This window comes from Lissotriton helveticus, chromosome 6 (assembly GCF_964261635.1).
Source record: "Lissotriton helveticus chromosome 6, aLisHel1.1, whole genome shotgun sequence".
In the NCBI taxonomy this organism is placed as follows: Eukaryota; Metazoa; Chordata; class Amphibia; order Caudata; family Salamandridae; genus Lissotriton; species Lissotriton helveticus.
The window spans coordinates 1,257,558,449-1,257,586,026 of NC_136067.1; the positions used below are offsets into that span (position 1 = coordinate 1,257,558,449).

Below are 27,578 nucleotides of genomic sequence, written 5' to 3' on the forward strand. Positions count from 1 at the left end.
AAGCTGTTCACCTTCCCGGCTTTTCTGCTCCCCCCCTCCCGGTGTCCTGTGGGGTCCCCCAAGGTTCCTCCCTTTCTCCCCTTCTCTTCAATCTTTACATTCACCCTCTTATCTCTTCCCTCCTTGAGCTGGGGGTCTCTGTGTATAACTACGCTGACGACCTCCAGCTCGTCTTTGACCTCTCCTCCTCTCCTCACGCTTTATCCTTTTTTCACTCCACTATGACTTTTATCTCTGGGTGGATGAGCGCCAACCACCTCAAGCTCAATCCAGATAAGACTGAGCTTGTTCTGATTGGCGGCTCATCCAGCCCCTGGTCTTCTGCTTTCTGGCCTCCCATTCTTGGCCCTTCCCCCACCCCCGTTCCCTCCGTTAAAACTCTGGGCATCAAGGTCAGACAGGACCTGTCCATGCATGGCCAGGTCAGTGCCGTGGTGTCCTCCTGTTTTCTTTCCCTCCGGATGATCCGGAAAATCTCTAGTTTCTTTTCTCTTGACTCCCTTAAAATTATTATTTCTGCTCTCATTACCTCCCGCCTTGATTATGGCAATAGCTTGTTCGCCGGCATTCCTGCTTATGAAACCCGCCGCCTACAAGCTATCCAGAACCAGGCTGCCCGTCTTATCTTTCACTTGCCTAAATCCCATCATATCACTCCCGTCCTTAAATCCCTTCACTGGTTGCCCATCTTGCAGAGATCCCTGTTCAAACTGGGGTGCCTTGTTTTTCGGGCCCTTGATCACTCTGGACCGGCTTTCATCAATTCTCTGATTTCCTTTCACACCCCTGCCCGCACTCTCCGTTCATCATCTTCTGCCCTTCTCACTGTTCCCCGTTTCCGCAAATCCCGCACTGGTGGAACCCGCTTCTCTGTTCTTGCCCCCCGGTTCTGGAACTCCCTTCCTCTTTCTATGCGTTCGATTCCTATTTTTTCTCATTTTTGTAAAGCGCTCAAAACTTTCCTTTTTGTCCAGGCCTTCCCCCGCTAAACCTCCTGGCCCGTTCTGCCCGGTTCTTTAGAGCTCCCAGCGCCAGGAAGCCGTTTGGCCATCGCGCGCTTTACAAATACTTTCATTCATTCACAAGTGTTTGATTTCAGAAGGGAGTCTGGAGCTAGCTGGAAAAGTAGAGGTAGTGAGGACACACCCGTCGAGTACCCTGTTGTAGCTCAGACTGGTCTGATAAACTTCCATTAATTCTAAATCTTGCAGTTGGGCAAGGGTATAAGGCTCCTGGATCATATTGGTGAAGAAGGGTCCAAAGGTAAGGCCATGCGAAGGCCGCTGATGGCGAGTCTGAAAGGTGAGCTTTCTATATGATGTGGCACTTACCAGTCTGCCCTTGACTATCACCGTTTGGGAGATGTGAATTTGCTTTATAATTTCCTCCAATGTTTTTGCTGGCACTTCTGCATATTCAATAATCTGTAGTTTTTTGGGTGAAAGTGGTCTTTGTCCTCTTCGGATATGACCTCAGTCGTCTCCTCTGTGACATTACCAGTGATCTCGCCCTTGGAGCTGAAATGGGCACCTTCGGGTGCCTTAATGGTTTTAAAGAATGTCTTATGGAAGGTGATTGAGAATCAGTCTGGGCCTGGGTCTTGGCTGCTTGGATTGGACTATATGGCTGCCATAATCTATTTTTTCTCATGGCGGATGTTTAGGGAGGTTTTTCATCAGAAGCTTTGTTAATCGTAATGCGTTTTGTAGGTGTTCCAAACAATTTTGCCTTGAAGTGGAGTTGAGGCATAGACATTCCTGAAGTCTTGATATTTAATTCCGTGCAGTTTGAATTGAGCCTACAGAATCCTTAATACTTGAAATTTTTGATTTATTAACTTTAATTTCAGATGAGATGAGTTTTCTCTGCTCTGTTTAGATGGCATGTGTTTTTTTCTGTTTGGGGACGCAAGTGAGTGTACACTTTAAGACGATTGAGTGCCCCTAAGTCGGAGTTTTTGGTGTATCAATGTTAGTTCTCTTTTGCTATAATGTAATAGAATAGGCTATCAAATTGAGTTTGATTTATCTACTTCTTTACCTGCTGCTTATAATAAGACCTCTGGTGTAGCACTTTAAAGCATTCCCAAAACCATGACTGGTGAAATACTTGTTTGTGTGTTCTTGTATGAAGCGTCTTAATTTCTTTCTAATTCCTTTACATGAGCTCCTTTCTTGAGTATTTCTGGATTCATTCATCAAACCTTGTCTTGAATATTTGGTAGTCGTTTTGTAGTCCGTGATATAGGGTTGATCAGTAACCGTTTGAATTGTGAAGTCTCCAGACGTCACCAAGTTTGTGACTACTGCAGAAGTTGAGCATCTGTTGGGGCTTTGGATGGTCTGAATTTAGACATTGTGTCCCTAATGTTCTGTCCCTACCTTGGTTAGGATGAAATCACCATTGAGTTTTATAAAGCCATAATGAGGGAGATGCATTGTTTTCTGTTTTAAGAATTGACGAAATTGTGGGCAGTCTGTGTTCGGTGCATTCACATTTATAATAAATTTATTCTTTTTCAGTTTTGTAATGAGCCATCTACACATTGTTCTCAGAAATAATGAAAAGTAGGCTAGAGCAACACCTGGATACTAGTGTGATTACTCCATTTTTTTCTATGTCCGTCCTGATCTCATATGTAAAGCGTTGCGATAGCCAAGTTTTTTTTTCTTAGAGAAATACCATATCGCATTTTAACTTATTACAGTAATCCGTTTTTCTCTTGGTGGGGGTGGGGCCGGGATTTGACTGGCAGTAAAGAGCTTAGGTATTTAACAAGAGAATTTTATAGTCTGGAATAGTGCGTGATAAAATTAGATAAAGTTGCGAGTGGTGTAATGGGGCAAACGAGAGGTGCCCGAAATGTTTGCACTGTCAACAAATTATGTGTAATTATCAGGATGCTGTTGTCCGACTGATATCCTGGCATGATATTTTCTTTGAATTGAATACTCAAGATAATGAAGTGTGCCTATTATAATACTTAGGTGTTATTCATTTGTAGTGACTGAGGGTGATGTACATTGTGTGCAATTTATTTCTTTGAGGCTGTCACTTAGTGATTGGATAGATGGGTATTATAAGCTGAGAGTGAAGTAGATGAGAAGTTGATTCATACTGTATAGTTGACTTACAGGGATTGTTTTCTGTGTTCGAGTTGGAGACTGGCCAGTTGGTTAGTACAGGATAGGTTAGTTAGTGTGTTGGATACGCCTGCAGCTTTACTACTCTGATTAAGTTCTTTGATTTCCAAGGGAATTCAGATTGTCCTTCCCTTTGCAAGTTAATTTGCGCTCCTCCTTATGGACACCACATTTCCTCATACAATAGATACATCCTCATTTTCTTTCCTTCAGCAAGTTGCTAGGCATGTTTACAACGTATATTAGTATATTTGCCCCATTCTTTGCTTATAGTGCTGGCTTTGACTGAAAAGAATTCTACTTTCACAGTGTTTTCTTTCGTATGCTTTTTAAGATGGATTGTTGACCGGTTTAAAATATATACCAGTTTCCACACAAGACTGGCCTCCGATTCCTGACACGATTGAAATAATGAAATAGAGCTTACTTTAAACAGCTCTACATTTAGCTCATGGACACCATGGGTTTAAAGAACTCTATAGAAGCACAATTTATCCATTCAACTTATAACCATTACGTTGTCAAGCAGACTTAACATCAGTTGCAGGTAACTTGATAATGATCTTGACACTTGCTTCATTAGTAAGAGGAAGGCCAATGTCCTTTTGTCAGCAAGGGAAGTGGATGAGTGTCAAAGAATATTGCCTTAAACCTTTCTTAAGCTCCTCCCATTTGTCCTCTAGGGTCATTTCTTTGAGTCTCTTAATTGGTGTATGTGACCTTAGTCTTTGTAAGAGAACTTACTCTTATGCTGACTCCTAAAGTTGTTTTTCCCAAAGACTCGTTATTGCCACTAGAAAGCTCACAGCATGAACGAGCAGACTTGGTCTCTAAAATCTCCAGATATGAGTGATACCTACATATCAACCATCTGGAGCTCCAGGCCTTTATTTCTAGGTCAACGGTTCCTCCTTGATCTCATTTTGGGTAAGAGTTGCCTAGGTTATTATAGGTCATATAACTTCATTATTCTGTCTCAACAAAGCCCCCCATTGTGGCTGGTGTCAGATTCTGAATTGGTTTTTGGGGAACAAACATCTCAGGATAAGGTTTAATTTTTAGGGAAGATATGCTTATTCCAGATGAGAACTTAATTTCAGGGTTATAAAATCAATCTTCAGGACGTTGTGCACCCAGCAGCTTTACTGTTTTTGCCACATGATTTCACTGAAACCCAAAGTTAGTACCCGGTTTGAAGGTTTGTCTTGGCTGGTCTTCAAACTTATTTCAAGCATTTCTTCTAGTAAACAGTTTGGTTCAAGAGCTCTTGTAAACACTGATGCCAGTTATGCAGTCATTTAATCGTTCGCTCACGTTGATGGTTGCCGTGCTCATGACATTTTTCAAGTAATCGTGCCTCCAATTGAAGCGCATAAAGAGTCCCATTTTGGGCGTGTAGAACTCAACTAATAGGAGTTTTATATTCTTATTTTTTAATTATTGTCTAACAGATCACTCTGACTCAGCCGACTTTCAAACTGCAATTTTTCATGATATGGTCCTACGATTCAAACTATCAAATTGCTCCAGATACAAGGGGTTGTCCCAGCAACGATCTATGATTGTCCTGATGATGGTCTTCTTGACGACCGCACAATAGACCGAAACGTCGACACTTCCATCATCTCCAGAAGCGTTGCGTTGACACCAACGGTCGACCATTATTAATTATATTCTTTGGTTGTCTGTGACATTTACCAGGAGTTGATGTTTTTGTTGTGAACTTATGAGTTGATTGAATCTGTATCTTTGTTCATAACCTTGTTTTGCTTGATTCATTTTATGTATCTCGCCATAAGATGCTTTGACACTCAATATAAAACAACTTTTTTGCATTTAATTCACTTCCTCCGTGCTTCTTTTTCCTTCCATTTACTGCTTGATAAGTTCTAGCTTTTAAGTGTGAAATCAAATTTGATTCACTGGAGGATGATATTTATGTACCACTCCTAATTATAATCGATTGTTACTCTCAAGCAAGTCCCTTGTAGTACACATTGACCTTAAAAGTTATGGCTCTCAGTATTCCTTCCACTCTTGTACATCAATTTTCCATTGCTTCCCGTGGTCCCAGATGTATTAGGACACCATAGAATCCTGATTCTTTGCTGCTCTGTTCCATTGCCAATCTGCGTCTTGGTTCATGAGAAGCCAATCTGTGCACATTTAGACTTGTTGGAGGAACATACAGCTATTGTGCAGGTAGAAAATACACCAAGAACTATTGCAAAAATAAATTAATACGATTGTTATTGGTTCTTGATTTGGAAAATGTCATTGTCCGTTTCTTTAAGTAATATCTCTTCATATCATTTGTGGTCTCTACAGAGATGAAAATAGATGTTGTACGCATTCTGAAACCACTTCCTTGGCAGTTTATAAAATGAGGTGGATCCTCCCCAATCCAGTGGAATATAAATCTGGTTTTGGCCTCAGTAAGGCATAAACCCCTCGCAGCATATTTTATTCTTGAAAGACCAAGTTTTTAGCAGTGATCTCTTCTTCTAGAAGACTCGTTTGGCTTTAGTGTGTCTTCTGAAGACCTTTCTGTTGGTTTCTGACTTGATGGTCCATTTTGTAAGTTATAATGGAATTTTGCTTAATTTAATAAATAGTTGTTTTTCAGGCTGGACCTTGTGCTTGTTCTGCTGAAGAAAATAAAATGCTTCAAGTTTGATGTGGAAAGAGTAGACCCTTTCTATTTTCTGAAGTTCTGTTTGGCACTTGTTTGTTGGAAAAAACATGCAGAGTCTGGGTGTGTGATCGGTACCACCTGTATTTGGGGATATTCAAACAAAGTGTAATGCTCATGCACTGATCACTTCTAATATATCTAAGTGACGGGGTTTCCCCTAAAAGAAATTTGGCTTGAATCTTCTAGAAATGCTACTTCTGCTTTTTGGGGTGGCTAGTGAGTCACACGGTTTTTCAACGTTTAGCAAACTGTCATCTGAAGGAAGGAGAGGCGGTTGAGTTTTGCTATGATTGAGTTTTTTTCCAAGAATAACCAACACTCCTTTACTAGGGACAGGGAAAAGGTTGCACAAAATATATAAAACCCTTGAAAGGTGAAATTCCTATTCCTGACCTTGGCCTCCTTCCTGGAATCTATGCGCTCTTCATGTGGTGATACAGTTGGGCACATTTAACAAAATATATGTATGTTTGTCCCACGGTCCAATCTGTGATTATAGATGTGCAGTTTCATGGGCTAATGCTCTTTGGTAAACCTTTCAGACTGATTTCTCGCTCCCCAGTCTTGTTACAAGCACAGTACTTGGATTTTTTCCAGGCTCAAGAGGAATGTCTCTGCCCATCCTGTGTGCAGAGGCAGCAATACATCTGTGCCATAGTCAAAAGACTATCCCAGTCAAGACCAAATTATCACATAAAAGACACTTGCTCCTAGGGTGTCTACCACTACCTTCAAAATTTGGAAGTTGTCAGGATTTCCCACTAACTTCAGCCATAGAAATGAGTTACTTCAGATCAGTGAGCATTAGAAGTATTCCAATCTATTGAAAGTCTGGGTGTTCAAAAGGCGGTTTGAGCCCTGTGCGATGGTTCTCTCTTTAGTGATGTTAAATACCACAAGCATTTATTTTTTTAATACTGGCCAAAGCAGCTAGAAATCCCCACAAGGAAGAATTCAGGAGGAGACAGACCTATCTTGGAGATGCCACCCACTAAACAAATACTTTTGCAATGAGTGCTTCTGAATAGTAACGGTTTAGGTTGTTATCTCCCTTCTAACCCAGGACAAATAGTTATCAGTTGATATTAGGAAGCTTGCTTTCATACCCCTGTCCACTGCAAACATCACAGATGTTTTAAATGTTGTCTAAAGACCAAGACTATGTGCTCTGGCTGCTATCATTCGGCCTGCAATCTTTTTTTTTTTTTCTCTTTAAAAAAAATATTTATTGAGCAGAAACACAGATTAAAAACAGTGGTCTACTATCCAAATTTGACCATGAAAACCAGTGCCTTGAACCTTAAAAACAGCTTTAACAAAAATGTACATTCTCAGTAAAAAAATAAAAAATCTAAATTGCAATGTGCAAATTTCCATCTTCTATATACAGTAATAGGAATTAATCCCCAAAAAACTCAAATAGTTTGATAAAGGGCTGTGCATTCAAGTCCCAAATAAAGTGCGTTCCCTTTTTTTTTTTTTTTGCAGAGTTTTATATAGCGCGAACTAGACCTGAACCGAATCAGGTATCAGAGCGCTTTACATTTTTTTTCCAGTTACGTTACATGAAGACACACTTTCATTTTAGGCACGGGGAGATTAAGTGATTTGCCCAGAATCACAAGAGGTTTTGGCGTCGTTACCGAGACTCGAACCCAGATCCCCAGGTCCGAGGTCGAGCGCCCTAGCCGTTAGGCCAACTCCACTCCCTTCCCTCCCTGAAACTGAATAAAGTGTATCAACTTGTATTTCATTTTCATAATACAGATATATAAAACACAAATATAATTTAATAAAGTGCAGTGCAATTCAAGTCCCATAAAGATCTGGTTTTTTTATTAACCTAAAAACCAAGTGCAATTAGACTGGGATACATTGACATTACATTTTTCCCTCCTCCATTTTTCCGCCTGCAATCTTTATTAAATTTTGCAGAGGCATGTTTACCAAGTCTGTCCCCACTAAGGCAACAAGCTATTAGATTAATTGACACCTTACAAACTAGGGCAAACAACATCCATGCTGAGAGTTTTGCCACACCCAATCTGTCTCGAAAATAAAAAAAAGTAAATTATGCTTTGACTCAATCAAAAGTGATGCAATTTGATGCTCTCCTCGTCAAAGGGAAAATGTTCCTTTCAATGGAATGGCCTCTGATCCTTATGATGATGACGGTACTCCAAAAGAAAGATCTCCTAGACCGGGTTTTTAAATCTTTACCCTGGACCAAGTCCTCATACATCACAATTCAAGTCCTGAGTAAATGCAACTCTTCTGACGAATTCTGGTCAGATCCTTATTAGTGGTCCAGCATCACTCCATCTGGCGCCTGAGCTGTCAGAATTTAACTCCGTAAGTATCCCAGAAGGGTGAAGATATAATGCCAAAACCACTGTTTAGACGCACGACCCGAAATGGAAGAGCTTCTAATTTTGGTGTAAAAGTACCTTGTATTCTTTGTCTGCTGAAAACACCAGCACAACCTTATGTTGATTTTGTCAAAAGCCAGACTGAAATTTTCTTGAGTACATTTTGTATATGGCTGCCATTAGCCTCTGATCATATTTTAATTAGGCTGACAACATTTGTGAAATTCCCAAAGTTTATCATAATGCAAAATTTCTCAGTTTTACATTATGCAGTTTAATTTGGCCTTTTTTACCTAGATGTGTCTTGCACAAAAATAGAAAGCAAGTTTTGTGAGATACCAGAGAGATTAGTTTGCTAGTCATGTCAGTCTTATTTATCTATTGATTTGCATTTCAAATTGAGTCTAATTTAAAGGGAATGGAGGGAAAGTACATTGCACTATTCTATTGCATGTAAATCTGAGCTATGTATGTTTGGGTCATGCTTATGCAGGTTGAGTCGTTATGTCCGGTGGTAAAAGTTCAGGATTTAGTTTCGGAGGTCCAATAGGATAGAAGGAGACATGGCCTAACATGAATTCAGTTAGTTGATATGAAATATGCCACAAGTTTGAAACGAGATCGACGTACAAATGACCTGCCTTTTGGGGTATCTACCAGTTTGGGCAAAAAACTACTCACCCAACATCTAAATCCGGTATCTACTTTTGTTAAAAATCAACTGCAAAGTAGTATAGTAGAGGGCTTGACGGTGTTTCGGTAATGCTCCTAGTTTCATATTTTGAAATCCAGGTGTAATGCGAGAATATAGATAGTTTAAAAGGGGATATTTGTATCCGATAAATTCCAGTGGAGTATTTTACTGCCATTTTTGATGCAATAGTGACCTAAGTGTTCTTTATTTTCATTTTTTAAACAATCTATCAAGAATAGGCCTATGTTTTACTAATTTCCTGTAAGCTGTTCCTAAGAAATGCAGTGACTACCACAGTGTCTGTTCCAACTTCTTTGAGGCTTTTGCAGTTAACCTTTGTTTCGCAATACATATGGAAATTTAGTACTCTACTGTAACTGCTGTGACGCCGCAACTGTAGGTCATTAAGTATGTGTTGCAAGAAAAGAGGGCCACAAAATAAAAGTATTATCTACATTGAATGTGAACAGTTCCAGGGTTCTACGGGAATGTTATTTTTTTTTTACCTGGCACATAGTCATAGTTGTGATATTCATCCAAGCCTTTGCGTCAGACTTCCAGATGAGTGACTCTGAATATCTAACACTGTATTTGAGTGGAGGTACAAAGGAGTATTTTTGAACTTTTTGAAATAAAGGAGATTTCTGGGCTCTGATCTCGTCTAGGGTATGAAGATTATTTTTCAGTTTGGTAAACTCCTTCGTAGATTATCCGCATGATTTGGAGGGCAATGCCGAGAATGATTTTGCAAGGATTCTGTAAGTCTTTTATCCTGTAAAAGATTTTTTTTCTCTTCAAATGATACAATAAACTTTTCTTTCAGCTTTGTACAATAGTTGCAGTTTTGTCTTCACTTAGCGATTTTAAATTTGTATGTATATGTTACTTCTCTTTTACAGCCAGACAGGCAAAAAGTTAATGGCAAAATGCAGAATGCTTATCCAAGAGAATCAGGAACTTGGGAGACAACTGTCCCAGGGCCGCATTGCACAGCTTGAGGCCGAGTTGGCCTTGCAGAAGAAATACAGTGAAGAACTTAAAAGCAGTCAAGATGGTAAGAGCTTGCTTTCTAGTGCATGTGAACTGCTTATTAGCACAGAAAATAAGTGGGGTTGTGTATACATGAAGTAGAAGGTTTTTATCCTGCATGTCCATATACTCAGTAGGTCGACTCTTGGCTCGGAAATTCATGAGAATGGCTCTGTCTCAGTTTGAGCTCGCCAGTAATTAGTAATGGCGTCATTTCAAGTTACTACTTTGATCACACAGGCATCAATTATCTATTTCTTCTAGATGATTACTTAACCGCAGGCAGCTGTAGAAACCACCTCACATCAAACTGCTTCTATATGTCGCAGGATAGTGTCCGATCCCTCAAGTGTTTCCCCATTGGGCATGTCAATTTGAAAGTCCACTGGAGGTGCATTACAGGTGTACAGATATTAAACAGTAAAATGTAGGCTTTTTCAGAAAGCGTAAATCTAAGGGGATGAAAGCATCAGAACCCAGGTGCATTCCATTTACACCTGTGGGTGGCTGCTGCTTCCTCTTCTCAAGCCATGTTGTAATTATCAGTTGCTGGTAGCTTTATACTTATGCTCCTGGTGGGAATACTGGTACTTTTGCAGTGTGAATCTTTCTTGATTCACTATGCTGTGCATTATTCCGCGGTCTAGTGGTTGGGTTCGGAATCGTAGTCTATTCTTTGGGGGGGGTTTTGTGGTTTTTTTTTCGTAGCCCTGGTGGGCTTCGACGTCTCACCTTTTGGTGTCCTTCCTGTGACGTCGGCATGCTTCCTGCAAAGGCTCCCACCCTTGGGCGCCATCTTCAGATTCTTTTTTCCGCCGTTGGGTCTGGATCGTCCCCGAGAGGGCTCCAGAGATTTGGAGAAAAGAGAAGCCAAAAGTCAAGTTTTGGGAAGAAAAGAGTTGAGAAGATGAAGTGAGACTACATCATCGAAGGAACTTCGACATCTAGAAGAGAATGCACAATCAGGGGGCCCCCTGAACGCAAGAGATGGACAACACACCATTGAAATTCTGCCGGAACTGCCACCACAAGTACGCGCAGAAAGACCAACACCCGGTTTGCAACTTCTGCCTGCCGGTCGACCACGAAAGCAGGGACTGCAACGCCTGCTCCGCCTTCACGCCGAAGACCCTTCGAGTGAGAGAGAGGCAAAGAAGAGCTAACTTCGCCATGTAGGGCAAGGGCCAACCACCGTCCCTTCGAGACCTGGGACTCTCGACCGACGAGGAGGATTACGTCGCCGAAGAAGACGGCTACACGGTCGTAGAGACCGATAATACGAAGACTCCAGAAAAGGTAGGAGACTCGACGCACCAAAAAGGCCTGAAAGACTCTCGACAGTCTGCCCAAGACTCTCGAAAAAACTAGGGCAAGACCCCGAAAGCGCTGACGCCGAAAGCTCCGGCATCCGCAGCAACATCCAGGGCCGCGGATCCTCACAGAAGGACTCCCAGGCGCCGAAGGACGGCGACCAGCCAAGGTTGTCGAAGCGTCCACGAAAAGGAACGCTCGACGCCGGAGACCTCTTCGACGTCGACGAAGGACACAAGACCAGTCTCGACGCCGAAACCCGTCTCGACCCCATCTTGCCAGACAAAGAGACCGCTGCCGAGATGGAAAGAAAGAAGAGGAGACTTGTGGCAGAGATGGAGAACATCCTGCAGCGAAATAAAAGATTTTGACGAAAGGATGAAAGCGTATACAATTCCGTCGAAGCCAAAGCCACCGGTGGTCGAGTTTGTCGAGGAAGAAGAGTTCGAGGTCGAAAGACCTTCGGAAAGCAAGGAAGATCTGGAATATAGGGAAGAAGAGACCTCCTACTACGAGGAGGAGGCAGAGGACATTTCAGGGCTCGACATACTCGGACACACAGGACCAAGAGTGGCAGGACCTCGAAGCAGAGAGTCCAGAAGAGGGAGTGGGCACATATCCTGCAAGGCCCTCGCCGCCTGACGACATTGGACTTTACAATGAAGTCATCAAGAACGCAGCAACAGCATTCAAAGTAAATGTCGAGGAGGAACAGCCAAAGGCGGATTTCCTCGTGGAAACACTGCTCCCAATACAAACTAGGAGCCAGTACCTGCCAATGCTCGAAAGCATCAAAGGACAAAGGAGAGAGGCCTTCAAAGAGCCTGCGACTTGTAAACCCGTCACACCCAGGACGGAGAAGAAGTACAAGCACTCCCCCGAGGACCCACCCTACATCCAGGGATCAGTCACTGCAGACTCCATCTTTGCGGCAACAGCAAGGAAAAGGGCCAGCGTCCCGACAACTTCAGGACTATCCCCAGACAAGGAGAGCAGAAGGATGGACCTGACAGGGAGAAAGATCGAGAGGAATGCCGCAACGCACTGGCGCATGGCTAATTCCAACACCCTGCTGAACAGGCACCAATACCAAATCCTGGACGAACTGGGCCAGTTAGTCAAACACCTCCCACAAGAATACCAGCAAAGAGCTACGCACCTGGTAGAGGAGGGGAAGAACGTGGCAAATTCTTGCCTAAAAACAGCACTGGACAGTGCAGACACATCCAGCAGACTTATGATGCTGGGCATCACAGAAAGGGGACAAGCCTGGCTCAGAATATCAGGCTTTAAACCGGAGGTGCAACACAACATCCTGAACACCCCGTTCAACGGTGAGACACTGTTCGGAGCACCAGTGGACGAAAAGCTCACCCAGCTGAAAAAGGACGACGACACCGCAAGATCCACGGGGGCCTTGCAATTCAGAGGAACAAAGAGAGGGACCCCGTCATGGAGACCAAGCGTCAGAGGGGGAAACCAGCCGAGAACGTCGCACCAGACTTTCCACCAGTCCCACCAGGGTGACACCCAGACGCAACAAGGCCAGCAAAAACAACACTGGCAATACCAACAGAGGGGCCAGTCCTTTCGCGGGAGGGCGAATGGACGTGGAAACAGAAGAGGTGGACAACAACCCATCTCCAAGTGACTCTGCCACGCTACTAGTGCACACCCTTTCAAAAACTCCAGGGGTGGAGCCCAGATACAACAAAGAGGAGTGGCTCTGACTAAACATCCAAGAGCACGTAACACCAGTGGGAGGAAGACTGAACCCTTTCTTCCAGGAGTGAAAGAAAATAACTACAGACAGATGGATTCTCAACACCATACAGTACGGATACTGCATAGAGTTGATAAGAACACCACCAAACAAAAAAACAAAAAGAAGAGCACTAGCAAAGAAGGAACTAGAGCTACTTAAGAGGGAAGCACAAGAACTCCTACAGAAGGAGGCTATCGAGCCTGTACCTCCCATAGAGAGGAACAAGGGGGTGTACTCTACGTACTTCCTGGTACCAAAGGTAGACGAAACAATGAGACCCATCCTGGACCTAAGGTTCCTCAACAAATACATAAAAACCCAAAAATTCAAAATTACGTCCCTGCAAGAGATCCTTCCACAGATACAAGGCGGGGACTTCATGGTCACCATAGACCTCAAAGATGCCTACCTGCATATCCCAATGAACAGGCGGCACAAACATCTGCTAAGATTTGTCATCAACACAGATCACTATCCATTCACGGCACTGGCATTCGGACTGAAATCAGCACCAAGGGTATTCACAAAGTGCCTTGCAGCAGTCGCAGCACACTTACGGAGAGAAGGGATCCACGTATACCCTTACCTGGACGACTGGCTAATAAAGTCAAGGTACTACAAGACATGCAAACGGCACGCACAGCGAGTGGCAGACACACTGATGGCCCTGGGTTTCTCCATCCACTGGGGAATATCCTCCATGAACCTAGAACAAGTAAAAAAATTTCCTGGGTGCGCAGATCAACACCGTACAGGAGAAGGTGTTCCCCAGCGAGAAGAGAACGCTGGCACTGTTGAAGGAGGCGCGCCTCTACCAGAAGGGGCGAGCTCTGACAGTGAGGACAGCGAGCAAGATGATAGGCAAGATGGCCTCATGCATACACACAGTGCTGAATGTAAGACTAAAAATGACTAAAGATGCACTTCCTCATGGTTTAAGGAATCTTTTCACCAAATCGGTCACTTTGGTTTTACTCTTACTCATTGCATAGTAAAATTAATATTTCTCCTCTGATCTGAGAACTTTTATATTTGTCTGGAGTTTGAGAAGAAACTCTTTCTTCACTAACAAAAATGGCAGGTCTCTAACTGCTTTCCTCCCGTACTGCTGGAATGACACCCCAGAAACTAGGAGCGCTGCCACTGTGCTCTGCTTTGGAAAAGGGCAAAGCTGTCCTGCCTGAGAGAGGTGCTACCCGCCCACATAAAGCCTGTATGCTATCGGACATTAGACATTGTATTTGAACACTAAGAAGCCACAAAGTACTAGGTGGGGCCGAAGAACAAGCAGCTGCCAAAGCAGCAGAATAGGCTTGCCTGCACTATACCCCAACCTGCACTGTACCCCTGAGACGTCTGCATCTGTTCTCACCCATCACCAGGTTCATACTGAGGTTTTTTTCTTTTGACCCAGGCCTTTACGTTGTGCTCAATTAGTTGTAACTGGGCACAGCTGGAGTGGAGTCTCTAGCACTTATGTTCGAGAGAGAAGACAAAAGTAGGAATTGCAATGTGACCCATATTATACATTCCAGTTGCTATTTGTCAGGATGAGTTGGTGAGTTTTGTGGGTGCTTCTTGATTTCTGTGGGCTCTTGCTAACAAAGCGTTTACTGCAAGTGGGCTGTTTTGAGACCTGCTCCTGAGGTTTGGTACTCATGGTTACATATGTGGTTACTGTATTCGCTCCAGCACTTTTCCATTTTTGTAAACTAAATGCAACTAATTGAGTCCTTCAGTTACCTCAGTCTTGTCTGCCCTCTGCTGGGCACAGGTTACCAAAGTAGAGACTTTGCGAACCCGGACACTGTTAAATTCTGGTTGACGCATATGTTCCAGTTTGTGTGGCAGGATCAGAGTTTTTTCAGCCTCATTTTGATTTGAAGGTTGCCCATTTTCCTACTAAATAGTGATTTGGTTTGTAAATGTTCTTTGTAAAAATAAAACTAAGTTTTGCTTATGGTGTCAACCATTACAGATGTTAGTGCTTATATGATGTTGACCTTTCTCCACATAGCTGAACAAACAGATGAGTGATGTTGCTTATCATTTTTTTTTGGGACAAACCCTCACTCCTCTATGCTCCATAAAGGTGGTTAAAATAATGTATATGGGGACGGATTCCACTTGATCTGCAAAAGAAAGTTAACAAATGAACTTGGTCGGGAAGGTTTGAGAGATAGCTGCTCCTCAGTTGTAAACAGCTAGTCCCTTTTGTGTGATTACAACAGCACCATTTGGAGTTTGTTGATCAGCTCCCCTGATTGAAGAAAGCTGGTTTCTAAGAGATTTTAAGTGAAGGGGTTTACTCTTACAAGGATAAGACTTGTGCTCTAAATATAAGGTGCCCAAGTCCATGGGAGAAAGGTGACACCTAAAAATATAAAGTATGCCAAACACACATTATTCAAATAAAAATATATTGACCCTTAGAGCACGCATTGGCACTTGGTCTCGTCTTACAGACCTATTGGGTATGCCAATGCTTTTTGCTGATATTGTGCCACATCGACAAAGAATAAAATGTTTTTGCCAGTGCTATGCAGCTTCTGCAAAGAAAAAAAGGTGCAATTACAGGTCTGGTGTCGCCAAGCTTGGTATTCCGTAGATAAACATGTTATAACGTGTACACAAACAAGCGTTATCATGCATGTGCTCTTACTGAATAATCCAGATGTCATTTTATTTTTTCTGATCGCAAACGGCGAATGTTGCATCCATTTAAAAAAAAAATGGGATTGTAAGTGTAGGAGAGTAGGGTCTGCAATCCTATGATCCCCCAGATTTTTGCTTTTTGCTTCACTGGTTTACGACTTTCCCTGGCTGTGGGCCTGCTAATCAGACCCACAGCCTAGCTGTTCTCTCTACTCCAAATTGTACCCAGGTAGTAAATTGGCACTGGGCCCTCTCCAAGTCCCTGTACCCAGGGCTGAGGTGCACCCAGAAGTCTCCCAGGGGCTGCAGCATGTATTATGCCACCCCTGGGCTGACTAACTAAATCAGACACAACTGGCTGCTTGACAGCTGGGGCAGAGTGGTGTACTCACCCTCTGCTGTAGATATAGTATTCCTATATCTAAACCTAAATGGACACACAGATCTCCTATCAGTCACTCCTATGGCAGGCCTTGACAATCCTGAAGGCAGAGTGCTTGGAATCGTGTGAGATAGTGCTCTGGCATGAGCTGAGCCTGTCTGCGGCTTTCGGGATCCATCCCTTAGCCGTTTCCATGATATCGCATACCATATACTCTTAAGTGCATTATAATCCTCGCGGTTATGTGCCAACTCTGGTATCGCTTTATCAAAACATGTCGAGTAAGGTGTCATACGAATTGGAATACTAACCCCTCGCCAATTCTGGCGACGGGGTTAGCATTCCACCCTTCTAGAGGGACACGACATATATGTAACCTGTAACCCCGGTTAAAGTTAGACAGAGCCTTAGCTCCACAAAATGGATGCTGCCACCGAGACACAAGTCTGCCCTCCTGCTGCTGGGAGTCCTCCCAGCCCAGGAGGCAAGGACAAAGGGTTTCCTGCCAGGGGCGGTGCCAGCACCGTCCCAGACAGGATTTTGTGTATCCTAGGTAGGCAGGGCTTTAGAGGAAGGTGACTGCAAGTGGCACCCCGGTGCTCACTGTGCATAGGCCGGCTGGAACCAGTTCCAGGGGCACTCCAGCCCCGAATCTGGGGAAAGCCCGCCAAAGGAGAGGGGTGTAACTACCCCCCTCCTAGTCCCACCCATAGGGCAGGACTTAGTCGCGTGCCAGCCCCTTTTTGCAGGATAAAGGTAGGAACTGGCCCCCTTCCAAATTAGATCATCTTTGAATCCTGAAACTACTTTTCACGAAAGGAACTCAAGACTTCTTCCCAAGATTCTCCCTTGTGACTAAGGAGTAGTCACCCTGCAGCAGCAGGCACCAACCAAGCATCGCGGTTTGTTGCCAGTCTCTCCTCCGGATCAAGACTGCTCCAGCACGACGAGAACCGGCTTCCCTGGCACCTCTGACCTCAACCTACATCATCAGCCCAGCTGTGATCCGTGGGTGCGACGAGACCTCGAGGGACCGGCCATCTTCAGAACTGCACGACGCTTGTCCAGCACGACCACCGAGTGACCCTCGACTGAGTGCTTTGGGGTAAGAGAAGCCCCGACCCTGAGCAGCTCCAGCACCGAAGTTCAGCTCCCCTACATCCACGAGATCTGCGTGGGGCCCTTCTGCTTTTTGCTGCTCACCGCGTTGTCCAGGTCACTTGCCCGTTGGCTAGTGACCCTCTGACGACGAACTCTAACGACAAACACTGCTGGTCTGGTTGCTCCAGACTGGCCCTTGCTTCCCTCCTTCAGAGAAGCACCCTGGACCCTCCTGGTCCACTCCAGACGCCATTTTAGGTCCACCGCGTGGGCCTTGCATTTGCCAAGACTTGTTGCCCAATCCTGGGTCCAGCGACGTCGACAGCAAGTACCTTCGTGGGACAGCTCGCACCTCCATCCTGGTCGCCGACAACGCCTCCTGGTCCGAGAGACAGCAGAGCCCAGCAGCGCCCACTCACCTGGCTGAGGTGACTTCGTCCGGTGCCATCCTGGTGCCCACCTAAATCACTGGCTAGTGATTCAGAACTTGGTCCCCTCTGCTTACAGGTTTCTTCTTCCCTGATCCAGGCTTGGATCACCACGAACTCCTTCACTGGCCGCCTGCCAGCAACTTCTTTCTTCAGGCTCCTGGATCTTCAACGAGGGTTTCCGACGCAACTTGAACCCTATGCAGCCGCAGCCCCTGGGCTAGGTAAACTGAGTACTCCGGTGCTTCAGCATAGTCCAACACCCTAAGTGTTCGGATCCACCCTTGTTTTCGACCCACCTAGTCGGGTTCGCCCGAGAACAGTAACTTTGTGAAGTGCTAGTATCCATAGACTTGTTCCCGCATTACGCGTGAGAGTTCCCACTCTGCACACGGCGTCCCTAGGCCTCCTGCTTCTAATCCAAGGGTTCAGCATTGTAGGCCTAGCGTTTCTACAGTCTAGAAAAGTATTACTTACCTGCTAGTAACTTCGCATTCCACTTCTTGTGTATATGGTTTTTCGTGCCCCTTGGGCATTTGTGTAAATTGTGCGACTTTAAGTATTTCTTTAAGAGTTTTGTTGTGTGCTTAGCTCCCTGTCTCATAAAGAGCCAGGGTAGTCTTGTTATAAATAAATACACTTTATTTTTGATAACAACTTGTGTGGTGTCCTTTCACTTGGTGTTCAAGGGGTAATGTGATGGTAAAACAGCTGGCTTAACACGCCCTCTAGAGTCTTAGCCTTAGACTGCTCGTATCCATGCTACTAGGATAGCTGGTCTATAAGGTTGACTTACAACCAATCATCAATAAGGGTTGTTTGGACTGATACAGAGTGCTCACTAGAATAGTGAACATTATATATCAGGCCAACTTCTCACATTGGTGAGCAGCGGTTGGGATTTGAGCTTGCTGTTGTTTTACCACACATATCCTAAGAATATCATTTGAAAGATCACATAAGTACTAAGGTACATATAACTAAGCTTAGAATACTCTGAGTTCTACTGAACCAGCTGTTGTAGCTCCTAGGGCCTAGCACACCCTAAACTACAACTCTAGCAAGGGATCAGTAGGTAAACCCATATTGTAGGTAGGTGCACCACTTACACCTCACTAGAAAAGCATGTCTACCCATGGAGAGTCTACTGAGACTCCCCTTGTGGATCTTGACCCTCCACAGGTCAAGTCAAGATATGCAGCTCTGTTTCCAGGAGATGAGACACGTGTGTACCTCCAGGAAACTGAAACAGGGGTCTAACCCCACCATTCCCTTTCTAATAGGTCTCTTAGAGACATATGATGCGAGAAAGATTTCTCAGCTAGATGGGAATATGCCAGCCCTAGAGGGTACCACTGGGGATCCAGACCTCCACAACACTGTAAATGCAGTTGAGGAGGAGGATCCTGAGGAACTCTCTGGGGATGAGGCAGACAAGGGTCTTGAGGTAGTCAGAAGGCTAACTAGGGCCAACTTAGACTTGCTTGGGCTAGGATCTGGGGGACCCCCAGTACTGACCCTAAGTAGGCCTAACCTTGGAGTTAGGAGAGATAGATCTCTTTCTAGGGACTCCAATAGATCTCTGCACTCTAATGCCTCTTCTCAGAGGAGAAGGAACTCTCCCCAGAGGAGATTGACTTCCCCTCAGAGAATAGAGCATGAAGCCAGAATGAGACAGGCTGCTCTGAGGATTGAAAGGGAAGAACTTGCCCTGGCCAAAGAAAAGCTTGCCTTTGCTAGAGAGCAGCAGATGAGTGGGTTAGTTCCCACTGGTGGCAGCAATCTTCCAAGAGATAGAGAGAAGGGTTTAGATACTAAACACCTGACAAAAATAGTGCCCCCCTTTAAACAAGGGGATGACATCCAGAAATGGATGGCTGCTTTGGAGAGGGCCTGCACTGTGCAGGGCATTCCCCAGAGTCAGTGGGCAGCTATACTGTGGCTCTCCTTTGATGGCAAAGGTAGAGATAAGCTCCTCACTACAAGAGTGGAGGATGCTAACAATTACCAGGTCCTGAAAAATACACTGGTTGATGGGTTTGGTTTAACCACTGAGCAGTACAGGTTGCTCTTCAGAGACACCCAGAAAACTCAGTCTCAGGACTGGTCTGACTTTGTGGATTGTGCCACTAAGGCTTTGGAGGTCTGGTTGCTGGGTAGCAAGGTTCCTTATTACACAGGATTGTATAATCTGATGATGAGAGAACACATTTTAAATAACTGTCAGAACCAGTTGTTGCACCAGCACCTTGTTGATTCAGATCTGACCTCTCCCCAAGAATTGGGAAAGGAGGCAGACAAATGGGTCAGAACAAGGATCAAGCAGAACCAGAACCAGGGTGGTCAGAAGAAAGCAGACCAGAAGGGTAATACCAAGAGTGAACAAAATGACCAGAAGTCTTCAACAGGTCCCCAACAAACCAAAGAGGGTGGGGGTCAGGCTTCACAGCAGAAAAAGAAAACTCAAGAAGGCCAGTCAAAAAGGTGGTGCCAGTACTGTAAAAGTAAGTCTCACTGGTTTAGTGAGTGCACCAAAAGAGGAGGGCAAACCTCTACCACTACAGCCCCTAAGGCAACTGCACCCCCTAGTACAGTCAGTAGTGGTAGTGCACCTCCCAAGGGATTAGTTGGGTTAACCTTGGGAACTGAGGAGTCTGACAACTTAGTTGGCACACTCACTCAGGCTGTCCTTGTCTGTACAGGGGATATGGATATGTCTCCTGATGTAAGTCCCAATACTTTGGGCAAATACAGGCAGACACCTTTGATAAATGGCAAAATGGCTCAGGCCTATAGGGACACTTGTGCCATTGTCACCATGGTGACACCTAACTTTGTGGACCCTGGACAGATCATGCCAGGTACAGATTTCCTGGTGACCAATGCCAGCAACGTCACTACCAGTCATAGTATGGCGATTGTTGCTTTCTCCTGGGGAGGGGTAAGTTGCCAAAAGAAAGTTGTGGTTAGTTCAGACCTCCCAGTGGATTGTTTGTTGGGCAATGATTTGGAGTCATCACTATGGTCAGAAGTGGAGCAGAGGACTCGCATGGAAATGTTAGGCTTGCCAGCACATGTGCTTGCTGTGACTAGGTCACAGGCCAGAAGATGCCCCACTGAACAGGTGCTGGATCCTGGGAGAATGGACCAGACACCTTCCAAGAAGAAGAGCAGTAGGGTTAAGGCTTTGCCTCCCCCCTTGCCCCAGGTTGAGGATCAAGTCTCTGAGGAGGCTGATCTGAGGGAGCTGAGGGAAACTGAGCCTAAAGAGCTTGAACTTGATCAAGTTGAGTTTCTGGTCTCAGGGGGACCCTCCAGAGAAGACCTGGGGAAGGCACAGTTAGACTGCCCTTCCCTTGAACCCCTCAGACAGCAGGCTGCTGCTGAGGCTGCAGGGAATGCCACAGGTGCCCACAGGGTATACTGGGAAGATGGACTCCTGTACTCTGAGTCAAGAGACCCCAAGCCTGGTGCAACCAGGAGGCTGGTCATCCCCTTGTCTCAGAGGGGTTTCCTTCTCACCTTGGCCCATGAGATTCCCCTTGCAGGTCACTTAGGCCAGACAAAGACTTGGGACAGGCTTGTCTCACACTTTCACTGGCCTCACATGAGTGAGAATACCAAGGAGTTTTGTCGCTCCTGTGTCACTTGCCAAGCCAGTGGTAAGTCAGGTGGCACAACAAAGGCCCCCCTCATACCACTACCTGTGGTGGGGGTTCCCTTTGAAAGAGTGGGGATTGACATTGTTGGTCCAATGGAACCCCAGACAGCATCAGGGCACAAGTTTATACTGGTGGTGGTGGACCATGCCACCAGGTATCCTGAAGCTATTCCACTTAGGACCACTACAGCACCTGTAGTGGCAAGGGCCCTAGTTGGAGTGTTCTCCAGAGTGGGCTTCCCTAATGAGGTTGTTTCTGACAGAGGTGCAAACTTCATGTCAGGATATCTGACTGCAATGTGGAAGGAATGTGGCGTCAACTACAAGTTCACCACACCCTATCATCCACAGTGCAATGGGCTTGTTGAGAGATTCAACAGGACCCTCAAAGGGATGATTCATGGACTACCTGAAAAGCTCAGGCGTAGATGGGATGTCCTGATACCCTGCCTCTTGTTTGCTTACAGAGAGGCCCCACAGAAGGGGGTTGGCTACAGCCCTTTTGAACTTCTGTATGGGCATCCTGTAAGAGGACCCCTGTGTTTGGTGAAGGAAGGATGGGAGAGACCTCTCAAAAAGCCTGCAACCAACATAGTGGACTATGTACTTGGTCTCTGCTCCAGGATGGCTGAATACATGGAGAAGGCAACTAAAAACCTTGAGGCCAGCTAAGAACTCCAAAAAGCTTGGCATGACCAGAAGGCTGTCCTGACTGTATACCAGCCTGGACAGAAGGTGTGGGTGCTGGAGCCAGTGGCCCCATCAGCACTCAAAGACAAATGGTCTGGGCCCCACACCATCATTGAGCAAAAGGGAGAGGTCACCTACCTGGTGGACCTTGGAACCCCCAGGAGCCCCCTCAGGGTGCTCCATGTGAACAGGCTCAAGGCATATGTCGACAGGAAGGACATGAGCTTGCTCATGGCCACAGATGAAGGACAGGAGGAAGAGAGTGACCCTCTCCCAGACCTGCTCACTCAGAATCCTGATGATGGATCAGTAGATGGTGTTGTCTTTTGTGGCAGCCTCTCTGAACCTCAGCAACAGGATTGTAGACAAGTTCTGCAATCCTTTAGACATATGTTCTCTCTGACACCCAGCCAAACTGATTGGTGTACCCATGAAGTGGACACTGGAGACAGTCTGCCTGTCAAGAGTAAAATCTACAGACAGCCTGATCATGTCAGAGACTGCATCAAGACAGAAGTGCAGAAAATGTTGGAGCTGGGAGTCATTGAGCCCTCAGATAGCCCTTGGGCTAGCCCAGTAGTTCTAGTGCCAAAGCCTCACACCCAGGGTGGTAAGAAAGAGATGAGGTTTTGCGTAGACTACAGAGGACTTAATGCAGTCACTAAGACTGATGCCCACCCAATACCAAGAGCAGATGAACTTATAGATAGATTGGCTTCTGCCAACTACTTAAGTACATTTGATCTGACAGCTGGGTATTGGCAAATCAGGTTAGCTGAGGAGGCCAAGCCCAAGACCGCATTTTCTACCCCTGGTGGGCATTATCAATTTGTGGTAATGCCCTTTGGTTTGAAAAATGCACCTGCCACCTTCCAAAGGCTGGTGAATCAAGTTCTCACTGGGCTGGATGACTTCTGTGCAGCATATCTTGATGATATAGCTGTCTTTAGTTCCACCTGGGAGGATCACCTGGTCCACCTGAGGAAAGTGTTAGAGGCACTGCAAAAGGCAGGCCTCACTATCAAGGCCACTAAGTGCCAGATAGGGCAGACACAGGTTGTATACCTGGGCCACCTTGTAGGTGGAGGCCAGGTTCAACCCTTGGAGAGCAAGATACAGGCCATCAAGGACTGGGCTCCTCCAACCACCCAGACTCAGGTTCGAGCTTTCTTGGGCCTGACTGGGTACTATAGGAAATTTGTCAAGAATTATGGGTCCATTGTGACTCCACTCAATGACCTGACAAGTAAAAAGATGCCAAAGAAAGTTCAGTGGACAGCAAGCTGTCAGAAAGCATTCAATGACCTAAAGCAGGCCATGTGCACAGCACCTATCCTAAAGAGTCCAGATTACTCCAAGACCTTCATTGTCCAAACAGATGCTTCTGAGTTGGGTGTGGGAGCTGTTCTATCTCAGCTGAATTTTGATGGTAACGACCAGCCTATTGCTTTTATTAGCAGGAGGTTGACCCCCAGAGAGAAACTTTGGTCAGCTATTGAGAGGGAAGCCTTTGCTGTGGTGTGGGCCCTGAAAAAGTTGAGGTCATACTTGTTTGGCACTCACTTTAAGATTCAGACCGACCACAAGCCCCTCTTATGGCTAAATCAGATGAAGGGTGAAAACCCCAAACTACTTAGGTGGTCCATTTCCCTACAGGGGATGGATTTTACAGTGGAGCATAGACCTGGTACTGATCATGGCAATGCTGATGGGCTCTCCAGGTATTTCCACTTAGAGCAAGAAGACTCACCTGGTCAAGGTTAGCTTATTGTCCCAAAGTTTGGGGGGGGGGGGGTCATGTAGGAGAGTAGGGTCTGCAATCCTATGATCCCCCAGATTTTTGCTTTTTGCTTCACTGGTTTACGACTTTCCCTGGCTGTGGGCCTGCTAATCAGACCCACAGCCTAGCTGTTCTCTCTACTCCAAATTGTACCCAGGTACTAAATTGGCACTGGGCCCTCTCCAAGTTCCTGTACCCAGGGCTGAGGTGCACCCAGAAGTCTCCCAGGGGCTGCAGCATGTATTATGCCACCCCTGGGATGACTAACTAAATCAGACACAACTGGCTGCTTGACAGCTGGGGCAGAGTGGTGTACTCACCCTCTGCTGTAGATATAGTATTCCTATATCTAAACCTAAATGGACACACAGATCTCCTATCAGTCACTCCTATGGCAGGCCTTGACAATCCTGAAGGCAGAGTGCTTGGAATCGTGTGAGATAGTGCTCTGGCATGAGCTGAGCCTGTCTGCGGCTTTCGGGATCCATTGTGATGTATTCCTATAGGTACTGTATCGATTCCCCTATTCCTGACCCTGGTTTGGTTAATAATTAACTAGCAGCCATCTAACGGTGCAAAAACCGTTATCTGATTAAGCCACACCACGGCACAGAAGTGCGTTATCTGATTAGGTAATAACGCATGCCATCTAATTAGACAAGCGATATTCCTCCAGCCCCTGATAAGGCATACGGAGTTCTCAAAACAAATCAAACCTACAGCGACCTGGGAAATTCCCATAGCCATTGTTTTGATTTCACCGAGAACTTCAGCAAAAGAATGTGCGAACGAGCCCGTTCATATGACATCCTTATTGACGTATATATGTCCATCCTTACGTCCATCTCGGCACCTTTCAGGTATAAATATTACCGACATTGCCTTAAGCAAACACATGCGGTGGTGACGAGATCGGAGCAGCGAGACGTGCTGAGGAGCCCAGCAGAGAGCGAAGCCCACAGACGCTGCCCCGCCTTCCTGACGCGCTGAGAACGAGACGCTGCCTTTCTCCTGCCGAGAAATCCAGCTCCGGCGCTTCCAAGCAGCCCTCGCAGGCAGCTGGAATATCAAGACCTGGGATAAGAGATACCAGCCCTCCATCATTCTAGATCTCAGGTACAGAACTGAATAACCCCTTGCAGAGAATTCTCGAATCAGTCCCTTGGCAAAACAAACTTAACTTAAACTGCTACTTATCTACCCCCGCCCACGTATTAGGCTTAGGTCAGGTACACTGGGGTAGGCGTGGTTAGAAGCACCAGTTGAGTATGATTAGTCAAATGTATATATGTATGTATCTATTTTATCCATTTTAAAGTATCATATGGCTCAGAAACCATATCAATGCTTTTACAGTATTATTTTATAATTCTGTCTCTACTGTATGCACTTTACTTAACTACAAGTGTTGCAATAATAGCAATTCATTTCTCTTGTATGAGAAAAGAGACTGATCAATAAATAACATCTTTTATTGAACCACGCCCATCTCTTATTTCTCTACAAACTGGTGAAACTAAGAATGCACGTACTGACTGATTAAAATAAGTTGTCTATTGTTTTCACACGACTCTAGAGATACACTCTTGATTAGGGGAGAGCAAAGTTGTCATGTTCTATGGTTGTCAGAAACTAAATCCCTTCTTGTCTATCCAGGGAGGTTAAAATCCTCCTTGCCTATTCGAGAAAGTTTCTAGTGAACTCTGAGCTAGCTGGCAAACACAAAACTTTAAGTCTAATATCGTCGGTAGAAGACCTAGTTAACCTCTGCCCTAGGTCTATACTATTGAAGATATTATTCCAATGCGCAGAGCCTATTGGGATAATAGGAACTACACTACATGGCACCCAAACGTTTGGATAGGCGATAAAACTAACGCAAGACATTAGAGTAACTCAGTCGTGCTTTTTCACACAGACCCCTTTTTTCCCATAATACTCCAAAGACGTCTGGAGTGGGTGAAAGGTCATATCCGCCAAACCTCGCAGGAGGAGACTCCTATGTATGGTTCTTGGTTTATTCAACGTTGAAGGATACACTGTTCCAGAATATTGTGCATCTAATCTTTGTTCCATAGAAACCTGATCTGCAAACAAACAGAATAACCTTTCTGTCAGTAAAATGACAGAAAGTGAAGACGAAAGGGAGACAGTCAGACTAGCAGCTGAACTCCTAGAAGCAGACAATACTCTGCTGGAAAATGACCCAAATGCAATACTCATCCCGGTCAACATAAGGAAATCTATAACCTTAAAACTTATAGAAAATGGACTGACACCAAGAGGTGGTACAGTCATATTCGTAATTGAGGCACACGAATATCGGCAGACAGAGGTATTCTATTCATGGATAAACTTTCCAGCAGCAAACGCTGTAACAAAGGACTTCCACTATTACAAAATAGAGGAACCTCCTAGTGAGTACACTCCTTTCGAGGAAGTGGAAATACCACTCAAATTCCAAGAGCACCTGCTCTTGTTTCATGGCGCCCTAAAACATAATAATCACATCACCAGGCTCGGTCCACTAGGTAGACCAGGAGCAACGTGGCCGGTCCTAGCCGGATATACACCACATCCAGACATTGAAGAAATGACTGCACCAGAGCTTTTAACACAGCTAAAACAATTAATAAAAATACATAGACAATTAGTCCAATATGTAATGCGGACTTCAACAATCCAACCAGCAATTAAAATTCCACAGCTGACCAATCATCAGGGGAACACAAATAAAATTACACCTCAGAACATACAGTCCTGTCTAGGTAAAGTACCCGCAAAACGGGAACAAATTCCTTTCTGGCTAGCACAAAAAATCACTCAAATAGAGGCGGTGTTTCCAGAAACCACCCCTGTTGAGAAACATAGGATTCTGACTATCTGTCTCCCAATGGGAATCGCACCACATGTGGAGGACTGTGACACTTGGGGAACAGTCTTTGCTTCCATTTACACAAAAACACATGGTGTACCATCCATGTCAGTAATACCAGATGTACTAAAACAGATTCAAGATGAATACGGTCCAGAACCCGCTTTAACTCTCGGTATGAAACTACTGAAAGATTTCAAGCAGGTCTCGGCAATATTATTAGCCAACATAAAGGGAGAAGCAGCAAATGTGGCGATTCGCCAGAGGTTAAAAGAGACAAATATAGCAGACCAACCATCTGAGATTGCCAGAATCATAGAAAAATCCTATGAAGAACTAGGAAGAGATAGTTTGGGTGGAATACCAGTGAAACCCCAACTAGTTGAAAGTCCTGAAAAGGTATTTATAAAAAATTATTTAAACAATCAAAAAAAGAGCTGGGATGGAAATAAACAATCCAATCCTAAAGAAAAAAGATTCCAGTCCAGAGGAAGGTCTCCTTGGCAGAGAGAAAGATCTCCCGACCAAGGACGCAAGTCTCCCCAACGGGAGCCCTCTGTGAAAAAATACAACCTTAGAAATAGGGATAATATAAAGAAACCTGATAGATATCAAGATATTGATACACGTCCCTCTAAATCTTTTCAGACTTCCTCGCAGAAATCGGAAAGAAGAGGACGATCAGAACAAAGGGAAGAGCACATCAAGTCCAAAGACAAAACCTGCTCATCTGAATAAAAAATTACAATTTCCAAAAAAGAAGGTAGCCAGTATTAAAGTAATCAACAATGCCGAGAATACTGAGGACACAGCTGAAAAACGGAGAATGGGCTCAGACAATGCTAGACAGCGCAGCAGACGTGAGCATAGCTCGCAAAGTCCTTATGAATCATCTGGAGACAGTGGACACGAATGAATACATTCAGGTGGAAACTGCAGATACCAGAGTTAGCAAACCTCATAAAATATATGAAATAACATTGCGTATAGAGGGGGATAA

General features: G+C 45.0%; 1 protein-coding gene across 1 annotated transcript in view; it reads left to right on the plus strand.

Annotated features, from left to right (window-relative positions):
* WTAP (WT1 associated protein) overlaps positions 1-27,578 on the plus strand; it is a 213,318-nt gene that overhangs the window by 109,381 nt on the left and 76,359 nt on the right. Inside the window, exon 7 of the mRNA XM_078648975.1 lies at positions 9,801-9,955. Within this exon, the coding sequence (XP_078505101.1) occupies positions 9,801-9,955 (155 nt within the window). The remainder of the gene's footprint in view (positions 1-9,800; positions 9,956-27,578) is intronic.